At 45.0% G+C, this 12,313-nt stretch overlaps 1 protein-coding gene across 1 annotated transcript; it reads right to left on the bottom strand.

The window, feature by feature from the left end:
- Positions 1-2,160: 2,160 nt before the first annotated feature.
- On the bottom strand, positions 2,161-12,005 carry pif1 (PIF1 5'-to-3' DNA helicase homolog (S. cerevisiae)). The gene is made up of 13 exons (XM_038964502.1): positions 11,919-12,005; positions 11,010-11,588; positions 10,648-10,777; positions 10,350-10,475; positions 9,940-10,093; positions 9,614-9,728; positions 9,209-9,315; positions 8,724-8,863; positions 4,971-5,077; positions 4,703-4,790; positions 4,142-4,287; positions 2,896-3,087; positions 2,161-2,515 (listed from the first exon to the last, which is right to left on the bottom strand). The coding sequence occupies exons 2-13, from the start codon at positions 11,568-11,570 to the stop codon at positions 2,465-2,467; spliced, it is 1,917 nt and encodes a 638-aa protein (XP_038820430.1). The 5' UTR covers positions 11,571-11,588; positions 11,919-12,005; the 3' UTR covers positions 2,161-2,464.
- Positions 12,006-12,313: the final 308 nt, after the last annotated feature.

The raw sequence follows: 12,313 nt of genomic DNA, 5'->3' as shown, positions 1-12,313 counted from the left end.
GACCCTGTGTCCCCTCTACTTCTTCAAACATGAATGTGTTGGTCCAGAGAAGATTAGTGTGGTTTCCCTACGTTACAGGTGCAGTGATCTGCTCTGACAGCTGGTGCTTAAAGCTAGTTAGGGAGATATGGGTCTCCAGCTTCAGTGATTTTTGCAGTTCGTTCCAGTCATTGGCAGCAGAGAACTGGAAGGAAATGCAGCCAAAGGAAGAATTGGCTTTGGAGGTGACCAGTGAGATATACCTGCTGGAGCGTGTGCTACGATGACCAGTGAGCTTAGATAAGGCGGGGCTTTACCTAGCAGAGACTTGTAGATGACCTGGAGCCAGTGGGTTTGGCGACGAGTATGAAGCGAGGGCCAGCCAACGAGAGCGTACAGGTTGCAGTGGTGGGTAGTATATGGGGCTTTGGTGACAAAACAGATGGCACTGTGATAGACTGCATCCAATTTGTTGAGTAGAGTGTTGGAGGCTATTTTGTAAATGATATCGCCGAAGTCGAGAATCGGTAGGATAGTCAGTTTTACGAGGGTATGTTTGGCAGCATGAGTGAAGGATGCTTTGTTGCGAAATAGGAAGCCGATTCTAGATTTAATTTTACATTGGAGATGCTTAATGGGAGTCTGGAAGGAGAGTTTACAGTCTAACCAGACACCTAGGTATTTGTAGTTGTCCACATATTCTAAGTGAGAACCGTCCAGAGTAGTGATGCTGGACGGGCGGGCAGTGATCGGGTGAAGAGCATGCATTTAGTTTTACTTGCATTTAAGAGCAGTTGGAGGCCACGGAAGGAGAGTTGTATGGCATTGAAGCTCGTCTGGAAGTTAGTTAACACAGTGTCCAAAGCAGGGCCAGAGGTATACAGAATGGTGTTTTCTACGTAGAGGTGGATCAGAGAATCACCAGCAGCAAGAGCAACATCATTGATGTATACAGAGAAGAGAGTCGGCCCGAGAATTGAACCGTGGCACCCCATAGAGACTGCCAGAGGTCCGGACAACAGGCCCTCCGAATTGACACACTGAACTCTGAGAAGTAGTTGGTGAACCAGGCAAGGCAATCATTTGAGAAACCAAGGCTGTTGAGTTTGCCGATAAGAATGTGGTGATTGACAGAGTTGAAAGGCATGGCCAGGTCGATGAATACGGCTGCACAGTAATGTCTCTTATCGATGGCGTTTATGACCGCAATTAATTCACATATGGTGTCCAGGGCACAGCTGGAGGCAGAGGGTGGTCTATAGCAAGTGGCAACTGTGAGAGACTTGTTTCTGGAAAGGTGGATTTTTAAAAGTAGAAGCTCAAATTGTTTGGGTACAGACCTGACCTATTAAATCACATTGAAGCAATCAAGGAGCCCCAAGTCATCTTGGAAATCAAACAAGATGTTTCTTGGTACTATGAGTATGTAAGCCTGAGAATGTGATGCTCTAAATACCTCAATCCAATCTCTTTTTGGTTTATGACCTTACAATATAGGCCAAGCCTTGAAATGAAACTGGTTACAGTACAAAGTCTACTGGGGAAAAATAAACATGCAATGATTTCATATATGAAGGAAATCAGTCAATTTAAGTAAATTAGGCCCTAATTTATGGATTTCACAACTGGGCAGGGGCACAGCCATGGGAGGGTATAGGTCCACCCACTGGGGAGTGAAGCCCAGTCACTCAGAATGAGTTTTCCACCCCAAAAAGGGCTTTATTACAGAAAGAAATAGTCCACAGTTTCATCAGCTGTCCGTCCGGTGGCTGGTCTCAGACAATCCCACAGGTGGAGGTCCTGGGCTGGCATGGTGACACAAGGTCTGCAGTTGAGGCCAGTTGGACGTACTGCCAAATTCTCTAAAATGACAGGTGGCTGATGGTAGAGAAATTTACATTAAATTCTGGTGGACATTCCTGCAGTCAGCATGCCAATTGCACACTCCCTCAAACTGAGACATCTGTGGCATTGTGTTCTGTGACAAAACTGCACATTTTAGAGTGGCCTTATTGTCCCCAGCACAAGGTGCACCTGTGTAATGATCATGCGGTTTATGATATGCCACACCTGCTAGGTGGTTAGATTATCTTGGCAAAGAAGAAATGCTTACTAAACAGGTATGTAAACAAATTTGTACACCAAATCTGAGAGAAATAAGCTTTTGTGCATATGGAACATTTCTGGGATCTTTTATTTTAGCTCGTGAAACCAAAACTTTACATGATGCTTTTCAGTATAGTTCTACTAAAACTTTATTTGCTTAAAAATCATAAAAAAACATTCCCACATGGTCATGACAATAAATAACAGGTATATAAAGATTAAACAAAAGTGGTTGGCAGTACAAAAGTCCATGCTGTGTATACCCTTAAAAAAAAAAGTAGACAGCACGAGACGATCACTTGAAAGATGGAAATAAAACCACAAATCAATGTTAAATAAAAAAAAGTTTGCATGGTTTGGATTGTTGAGGGGTTCCTTCTCACCAACAGTTCTCCTTGTTACTTTTGCCCACAAACTCATTCATTGAAGCCTGTAGAGATACAGAGTGTTATACAAGCCCTTTGCTTTGGACGTACAGTCGTCACACAGCTGTGGATGGCCACACCCAACAAAGATCATCATTGCCAGACCTAACCCACCATCACAGAGGCCAAACCTCTGGAAAACATTGCATCTCTTGACACAGGGTGGCAGTACACAGTAGGATAACATTAACACGCAACTAAACTGCTAAGGTCACCAGTCCCCCCCCCCCCCAAAAAAAACTACTGAGAAAAAAAGGCAGTTCTTTCATTGCTTCAAAGAATTAGTATTTTTACACAATGTACAGTGCCTTCAGAAAATATTCACACCCCTTGACTTTATCCACAATGGTTGTCACAGTCTGAATTGAAGCACACAGAAACTCACCTGCAACAGTAGCCTCTCTTTCCTCAGCTTGCTGTAGAAGTGCAGCACGTCGGGGTCGGCACGGACCACATGGGGGTCAAAGTCCATGACCCTTAGCCCCTCCAGGCTCTTGGCCCGAGACAGCGCCACATAGGCCTGGCCCCTCTCAAACACCCGCGCCAGGGAGATCTCCACACAGTCCAGCGTCATGCCCTGACACACAGTGGGTAAGAGACATGCCCCAAATACAGACGCAATGGACAGACAGAATGTGGTAGACAATCATACAGATAGGAAGACCTATTCGATACACGTGATAGTCAGCCTGACATGCAGTGAAAACTAGCTGTGTTTGGATAGCTGCAGAAAAACAATGATTCATAGAGAATAAATCATATGAACACAAAATCTAGACATATTGCTTAGGGCTGCACATCTTTGATGCTAATATAAGATGCAATTATCACAAGGTTATGATCCTGTGACACTCTGTTCACGCCATCGGATTCTACCGCTGCCTCTCCGTCGAGGGGAGGGGAAACCAAACATTGATGACACCGACAGTGACCAATGAACTCAATTACCCAGAGGGCTCTGCTTATCCATCTAGCCAATCACATGGACACATTTCAGAGTAATGACATCCAGTTCTCAGGTTAGCGGGGGGGGGGGGTGGGGGGGTGGTGGTGGACTGCGTAATAACACCCAGGGTCCAACTCAGCTGATCTGTGTCCAGCACTGTCTGGCAGTTTAGTGGCAAGACATGGGGTGACATAGGGAGTGAGAATTGCTAATGGTCATCCATCGGAGGCTGGATTCTATTCCATCCAGGCCACCTTTCCTCTCCCCTTAATGTCTCTGCCTTGTGGAACTTTAATTGGCTAGATAAAAACATTATGGTGATTAGCATGACTAGTTGGAGTTGACCAGATATCACATTTATCTGCGCAGTAACAGTTTGGTAGGGGTGCGTCGCCGCAGCCAAAGGGAGAGGATTGCGTTTTGGGAATGTGATCAAACATAGCACGTAGGTCCATCACATTTGTCGTCGGAGAGGGCGTTATCAATGATCCAAGATTATTGGACAGGAGAAAGCAGCAGATGCCCTGCATAACTAACCAAATCAATTGTATCAGGTCACCTCCAAGAAGATGGAAGGATGCATTTTCTTTGTATTTGAATGGCTCATATGTCGAATCCCTACTCCGTTCTAGAGAGTTTAGCCAAGCACACCGTAGGGTCTCATATGGTCATTGCCACGCCTCACCTGGCTCTTGTGGATGGAGATGGCCCAGGCCAGTTTGAGTGGCAGCTGCTGGCGGCTCAGATAGAGCCCGCCTCCGGCCTTGAACATCCAGCGCTCTGGCTTCAACGCTTCAGTAGTGCCACACAGGAAACGCACACGTGGGAGCCCTGAGGAGTCAGAAAGGACTGATGGACTGCTACTATACAGAGTTAGGGAACAATTTGTCAATGAGTCGATCATAAATGCATAGCTTAAAACAGATTACCGCAATGAAATTTGAGGGTTATTAGGCATTAAAGCATCCTTTTGGGTCACTTTATTTGGATAGTCTGGATTTTCCATCCGTAGATGCTGTACAGATAGTATGACCATCCGTTGATAAGCAACTGCTTGATAAGGTTAGGGTTAGAATAAGGGTTAAGTTCAGGGTAAGGGTTAAGATTACAGCTAGGGTTAGTAGATAGTTGAAATGTTACTGAGTCTGTAGAGCAAACAAAGTGTTAACCAAGACCTGAACCATATATACTTTAACCTCAAACCTACTGTTTATTGATGTGTAAGTGTACTCTATATTGAATCTACCTAGTTTCGACGGCTGAAAGTCCACTACGACACCTCGAGCCCCGTTGACCAGCCCACGCTGGACGTCCAGGTTCTTTGTTAGCATGACCTGGGGATAGGAATCAAATCAGTTTAGTCAGTAAGCAGTCATATCACAATGGAAAATAAAAATGACGTTAAAAAACACCATGCATCTGATCATCATTGATTCAAGCTAGCTCAACAGGTTAAAGATGCATGTGTCTCTATTCAGCTGTGACCACTGAGGGAGTAGTCTCCATGCACTGACCTGAGCGCCCACTTTAAGCTCCAGCAGCCTGCTGACGGGACTCTGGCTGTCTATGGTCTTCACCAGTGCAGGGTCGCTGTCCACAGCCTCAAACACCCGCACTGACCCTGGAAGCAAGAAGACCCCTTTAAAATGTTGCACACAGTTCAAGTTATCAAGTTTCTACTTAAATTTGTCCCAGAAGGCATTGGGCTTTGCATCAGGGGGAGCATATGGAGACAAACTAAATCCACATGGATCCAATGGGCTACTACAGTCATGGGCTGACAGGATCATTTTAATTAAGACCTAGACAACCAGGTGAGGGGAGTTCAACTAATTAAAGTCACTAATTTGTAAAAACAGGTATAAGTACAAGGGTGGAGTGAACACCTGCAGACAAATCGGCCTTCCGTGGAATGAGTTTGACACACGTGCCCTACACCGTGAGTTCCATCCTGTCTGACTGTGCCCACCGTCTGCACCGTGAGTTCCGTCCTGTCTGACTGTGCCCACCGTCTACACCGTGAGTTCCATCCTGTCTGACTGTGCCCACCGTCTACACCGTGAGTTCCATCCTGTCTGACTGTGCCCACCGTCTACACCGTGAGTTCCATCCTGTCTGACTGTGCAACATTAGCAGCAGCACAAAAAGCAGTAGTAAAATTACGAAGCAACATTCTCAAATTATCACGTCAATATCAAGAATATGCTGACAAATAATCAGCAGCAAGTCATTACCACCATGTTATGACAACAAAGGACAATGAAACCAGTTTGACAGAGTAGCCAACCTCTTCCCTGTATTGAAAAGGGCAATGACCGCAGGGATAAAGGAGTGCTTGTACCGGTTAGTCTTGACAGTGGGAACTCTAAACCGGGAGCAAGAGGGTAGGCCCTGCAACTCACAGTGTAGGTGGTGGGCACAGTCAGACAGGATGCAACTCACGGTGTAGAGCAGGGGTAGTCAACTCTTAACCTACGAGGTTCAGAGCCTGCTGGTTCTGTTTAACCTGATAATTGCACCCACCTGGTGTCCCAGGTCTAAATCAGTCCCTGATTAGAGGGCAACAATGATTTTTTATTTTCTATATTTTTTTTAAGTGGAACTTCCAGGTCCAGAGTTGAGTTTGAAGTGTAGAGGGTGGGCACAGTCAGACAGGATGGGAAGAGTGTAGAGGGTGGGCACAGTCAGACAGGATGGGAAGAGTGTAGAGGGTGGGCACAGTCAGACAGGATGGGAAGAGTGTAGAGGGTGGGCACAGTCAGACAGGATGGGAAGAGTGTAGAGGGTGGGCACAGTCAGACAGGATGGGAAGAGTGTAGAGGGTGGGCACAGTCCTGCCTTCCTCACCACTTGTCTGTTGTACAGGTCAGACTACTCTGCGGGACTCCTATGAGCTTACTTCCCTCTCACCATTCTAGCTAGTGTATTTTTAGCTTTGATACTAAGGTTGCCATACCAACAGATCAAAGAAAATGTTAAGACTGCACGATTTATAAGAGAGTCATCAAGGTCCTGTCAACCTGGAACTTTCCCAGTTTCCTGTGACAAAAAAAGCTGTTGCTTGTCCTTCTTACGCAACACGCCAGTGTTATACAGAGCTCAATTTACAGAGCTCAATCATGGTGCCAAAATTATTGTAATTGGCTATTGTCTACCTCTTGGTGACTGGTCTGTAGTTATTAAAAACCTTTGAGTGGTTGTCCTTGGCAACATGGATCCCAGTAGACTGTTAATATGCAATTTTTTTAAATAAGGTCTAATTGCTCAGCGGGAGAGGGGAAACCAGGTGACGATTGGCCAGTGCTGTGTGTCACAGGCGTGAGTCATCTAACAGCTTACAGCCCCGCCCAAAATATCCATTGATTTTTTTTACTCCATGTTGTCAGGTGACATCCAGGGCCTTTTCTGGGTTTGCAGTGTCTAAATGTGCCAACCACACTGCATTCATCAAAGGGAAGGTCGTGTTCATGAGGCTGGTTTTTAAATGTATTCTAAAATCGTGTACATCAAAACTGAGATACAGGTCTTCATTGAGTTGTACCAGTTGCCTGTCAGAATTAAAACCCATCTAATGCCAAAATAAAAAATAAAATCCTTACTTTTGTCCTGTAACCCCACAACAGTTTTCATACCATCCCGAGCCTAAATTATTGGTACCACGTTCTTCAAATGTTGTCCTTGCACATCCGTTTAGCTCTCCTGATATCACATCACCACTTTTTGCAGCCTATTTAACTCAGTAATGGTTACCCTCTTCCTGTTTAATAGCTCACTGAGAGACATGCTAACAGAGGCTTACTATTGGGGTACACCTTCGCAACCCTCACAATATGACACGCAGATCCCAGATCTGTAACCTAAAGTACATAGGCAGCAAACAGCTACAAGATAGTATTTGACTTTGAGTCACCGACAGAGGACATGTTCAGTGGGGTCTCCGAACAAAACCAGCACATGGATGTTGATTTTGTTTCAAACAATTGGGGTAGAAATTGTTTTTACACCAAATATTTTTGTAAGTGACAACCCTACTTTCAATTTTCATCTCAGTAGGACTCCATGACCATTGAAACGAGCACGACACACAGAGCACTCATGGTAGCTGCAGGCAAACACTCACCACAGGTTGCCCAGTAACAAGGGCAGCACAAGGCTGGGTTCACAAATCAAAAACAAGACCATGTCCTTACATTGGTTCTAGCTTACTTAAATCATGGGGTGTGTCTACGCTTGAGATGTGACAATTGTACAATTGTACTTAATGTTTAAACTGCCATGTTTTTCTTCAGAAAACATAATTTTTAAAAAACGACATGAATTCAAAATTCTGATATGGTCGTGTATGACCTCTAGGGGGCAATGCAGTTCAATATACAGCAGTCCTGGGTACCTACCAACTAGATGGCGCTCACCTTACTGCAGTCCCTCACCTACTCAGCAACAAAGGTATTAATGTCATTTCAGGTTCTGTTGTGAGCCTCTCCTCCATGTTCTCAGTACGTGGGACTTCATGTCCCACTTCTAATTAATGTGATGGCTCGTTGCAGTGATGCATGACAAGGTTCCTAGACGTCCAACAATCTTAAAGCCACATGTGTTTGAGAGCTCGTACTTTGTACTTGCAGAGCAATCATTGTACAATTTCTCCATCTGGGCTGTCACGGTTTTAGATATGTCAAATATTTTTGCCTTTATGATGATCGGGACCTGTTAATGGAAGTTGTAATAACTGCAGTGATTTAAATTTGTTTAAACAAAAATGTACGACCCCAAATTCCTGAAATGGCCTGCTAATTGTGTTAGCACCCAAAAACACTTTTGGAAGCGAGACCCTCAAGGTCCTGTGCGGTCATGAGGCAGCCTTTTGGGGGCCCTAAGCGAAATTGTTGCCCCCCACCTAGCGGGCAAAACATTTGTGGTCTCCACTGCTCTTGACAGCAAAGATTAATAAAGAAATTATTTCCTGCAATTCTAAACATTTTGCCATGACTTATTCCATGTTAATATATCCAAGTGAGTGACTAAAAGTCAGTGGCTTATTTATAAAATGTTTTGGTCTGGGGCCTCCTAGTGGTCATGGGGCCCTAAGCGGTCGCTTCAGTCACTTAGAGGCTTGGACCGGCCCTGTCAGGAGCTGACTCAAGCCTGAGACACACAATAATGGCCAATTGTCACTTGTCTCAAGGCAACGGTTTGTCTCACAACAATGGAAGAACTGTGGGGGATAAGTCATTAAAATAATCAAAAATAAAGAAAAAACACCAAACCTGGCAGCTGTTGGAGCTTGTTGTCGTTAGTGAGCTCTACGTCGTCCTTGTGAGTGCAAAGCCTGGTTGCCAGGATACCATCCCGCTCGATCTTGTGATAGGCGCTCTTCATCAACTTGGCAGTGAATTCCTCTGTGACTCTGGGATTTAATGATGGACATTGACAATACAATGATTTAGAATATTGCATGATTAGGATTCCATTTTACTGGCTCAAACTATATGGTATACTGTAAAACTGGCATTTTGTCATGAGACCATGGATATCAGTTGGGTGGTGGCACACTGGGTGCTTCTCAACGGTCTATAAAGTGACTCTCTCCTCTCGTTCCAAGTCACACTTTGTGAAAGCATGTCTTTTACCAATCTTGCATTTCATGAAACAAGGAGGAAGCTGCTTCAGACTATTGAGATACACCCATTGAAAAAGCCCAGAACAGCCATTTAAAATGGCTGCCTATTGTCCACTGCTCAGTGTACTGTACCTGCCCACCCTCACTGCCTGCAGGAGGGAGATGAAAGACTGGTCAGACTGTCTGCGCACCTCAGTCAGCTCCATGTTCAGATGGATGCACTTCCGCCAGCTTCTAGACTAGAGGTCAACGAGAGGTTAGCCTTTTCAATGTATGGCGCTCTCCTCGTCATATCAGGTATCATCTTAAACACCAACTTGAAATACTGTATAAGTTAAACATAACTCAAAGGTTTACGCCAAATCTGTCAGTGATATTAGTAATGCATTAATTATTCACATGTTGTACGCAAGCTTCTGTGTTAGAATGTTAGGATCCCAACATGGCTAGACTGACATGCTGTAATGAGAAACGCTCAAGGTTGGAGTCAGTGGAGCATTATCATGACATGTCACCATTATCACCAGGCTTTCTGACCTGGAAGCAGAACATGGCCTTGTCCTTTCCCTTGGAGACCGGGGGCAGCTGGTGGAAGTCCCCACACACTATCAGATGGATTCCCCCAAACGGCTCTGTGGACCTCCTCAGAGACCTGGAGCAACGACATGTCAATAGAAGAAATCATAGCAGAATTATACGCAATGAACTCGAATAGCAACACGTCAGTTGATATGTGTACATAATTCTTAAAATTGTGTATAGAATCAATGGGACTGGCATTTCTGAAGATGGGATTCAGCCCATAAACTTAATTATATAATACAACGCTAAATTCTATAGGGTGCGAGTGCTGATTCTAGTACCTGGCTATGGCCTCCAGCTTGTCGAAAAACTGGGCCTCAACCATGGAGATCTCGTCGATGATGAGGTGGCGACAGCTAGTCCAGTGCTGCAGGACCCCGGGCCTCTGGGCCAGCTCTATACACTGCTCCAGAGGGGCTGAGCCTGACCCGATACCTGAGACAGAAATGGGGTAAGACGAGGTTAAAGAGAATTTGGAAAAGGTGGGAAGGAGACAAGGAAATAGAGAAGGTGAAAGAAGATAGCGAGATGAGTGTTCAGCCAACACTCCACTAAAGGCTGACAGTACAGTTCTGGTAACCGACTGTAAACCATTTTGTGAAGCTAACTACGGGGACTATCACAATGTGTCAATTGAGACTGCCATTTCTAGACAGACAGCTCTCTCCTATTCGGTGGTGTGGTGACTAACCAGCAAAGTTGTGTAGCGTGGTCCCCCCGATGTGACACGCCGCTACGCCCGTGCTGGCCGTGGCGTAGGTGCTTTTGGGCGGCAGCGAGCCCACAATCCTCTTCAACAGGAAGGACTTCCCTGTGCCTGAACAAAAAGACAGAACAGTCTTGAATAGCCCAAAACACTATGTGGGGGTCCTGAATGTATGAGTCATTGTATGAATCAAACTCATACAATGATGAATGTATGAGTCATTGTATGAATCAAACTCATACAATGAAAGTAATGATTTCAGCTTCGAATGGAAGGTAGATACCTGCACTGCCAGTGAAGAAAACATTCTTCCCACTCAACACAGCACTGAGGACAGCAGCTTGTTCTGTGTTCAACTTCCGTGCCGTTGGTAGAGACAGGGTGGGCTTTTTGCTTGGGTGGAGTGCCTTCAACTGAAGACGGAGCATAATCATTTTAAAATTCAATTCAACGACTAGCCTAACAGCTAACAAAATGTTGGACATCAAACCCATCTTATGTCTAACGAAACCAAATCAGTGATAAACAGACTAGGCTGAATGGCATGCAATGCATTCCCACTACCAGGGTTGTTAAGTGCAAACCATGTTGAATATCAGCTTGGGGAGCAATGACCAAGTCACTGAGGATATGAACTCAACTCACTGGACTAGAGTCACAGTCCGTCCTTTGTCTCTTAACCTGCTGTCCTCCAGTTCTCTCATTACCAGTCCTCACTACCAGACCTTTAGAGAGCCCTGGCGCGTTCACTTTACTCCTCAGCTCACTGGCCTTCTGTACATCCTTCTGCTGTAATGGGCTGATGGTCTCGAAGCTGCGGGGCAGACAGGCTTTCAGCTTCTCTCGGTCTGTCATAGGTTTGCTAGTCTGCCAGGCCTGGTGTTTTATACTCAAGGTCTTCAGGAAAATGTTTAGTAGGTGGGGCGGGCAGTCAGAGAAGAGCACTTGGATGTTTTCGGGGAGCAGTTTGACGGTGCACTTGCCATCCTTGGCAAACCGGGTAAAAAGCTGGAACTCTTTGAGCGTGTAACTTTGGGGCACGACTTTACCGTCGTGCACGCGCATAATTATCTCCTGGAACTCGTTGCGACCGAGAAGAACAGCTGCCTTCCGGATGACTTGGCGTTTGGTGGCCTGGCCAGAGGAGTTCAGGCGCTCCACCACGACAGTGCACTGGAGCTGGGCACCGTCGTCCCCTTGGAACATTGTAACAATGTGCGGACTCTAATATTAGAAAAGGTAAAAGTCACATGAAACGAACAATGAACACTGATCAAACGAATCGCACATCTTACACCAGCTAGATATCGTAATCAACTGGACCCTAAATGCCACGGCTGTTTTGTAAATGATTTAATCAACACACGTCTGCAAGTAAATCTATATTTGCTACCTACTAGCTATCTGGGTTTCGATTGAAAGCAAATAGTGGCTCCCTTGGCTAGAGATGCATGCAACAAAACATTAAAATATACTTTAAACGTACCATGCATGAAAAACAGATTAGCAAACACACAGGGTCGCTCCAGAATTCTATGTAGTAATTTGATTTACCTCTTTGAAGAAAAATGTAGCTAGAGCAAAGACTAATGCCTTGCGTTGTAGTTAGCGTGCTTTCTGAAGTAAAATGCAGTTTTCAAAACTGTCGGTGTGTGTAATATAAACCAATGGCAGCGCAACATATTTTGACCAATAACAGAAGGGTCCTTTAAAGGATTTAACCAATGAAAGACTCGTAATGCCATTTGACGTAAATGACCCCGCCCATACATTTGCCATACTGACCAATTGCTGCGATTGTGGAGCCATACTTCATGTATTTCAGTATTTGCGAAGTGTTCATTTTGGAGATACCTCGGCCCACGGTTTAAAACCGGGTAGATAGTGGTCCATTTGTTTGGTTTTAAAAATTCCAATCATGATTTCAAAGAAAAAAACATGTATGGCTA

This window comes from Salvelinus namaycush, chromosome 25, assembly GCF_016432855.1.
Source record: "Salvelinus namaycush isolate Seneca chromosome 25, SaNama_1.0, whole genome shotgun sequence".
NCBI lineage: Eukaryota > Metazoa > Chordata > Actinopteri > Salmoniformes > Salmonidae > Salvelinus > Salvelinus namaycush.
Note: the sequence above shows the minus strand (reverse complement) of the source record. Positions and strands in the feature narration are given on the sequence as shown.

Excerpts from the sequence above, each read along its gene's own strand:
- pif1 (XM_038964502.1), bottom strand. The coding sequence starts at position 11,570 with ATGTTCCAAGGGGACGACGGTGCCCAGCTCCAGTGCACTGTCGTGGTG. Across the intron at positions 10,778-11,009 it reads CGGACTGTGACTCTAGTCCA|TTGAAGGCACTCCACCCAAG; the intron begins GTGAGTTGAGTT and ends CTCCGTCTTCAG. Across the intron at positions 8,864-9,208 it reads CAGGCAGTGAGGGTGGGCAG|AGTCACAGAGGAATTCACTG; the intron begins GTACAGTACACT and ends ATTAAATCCCAG.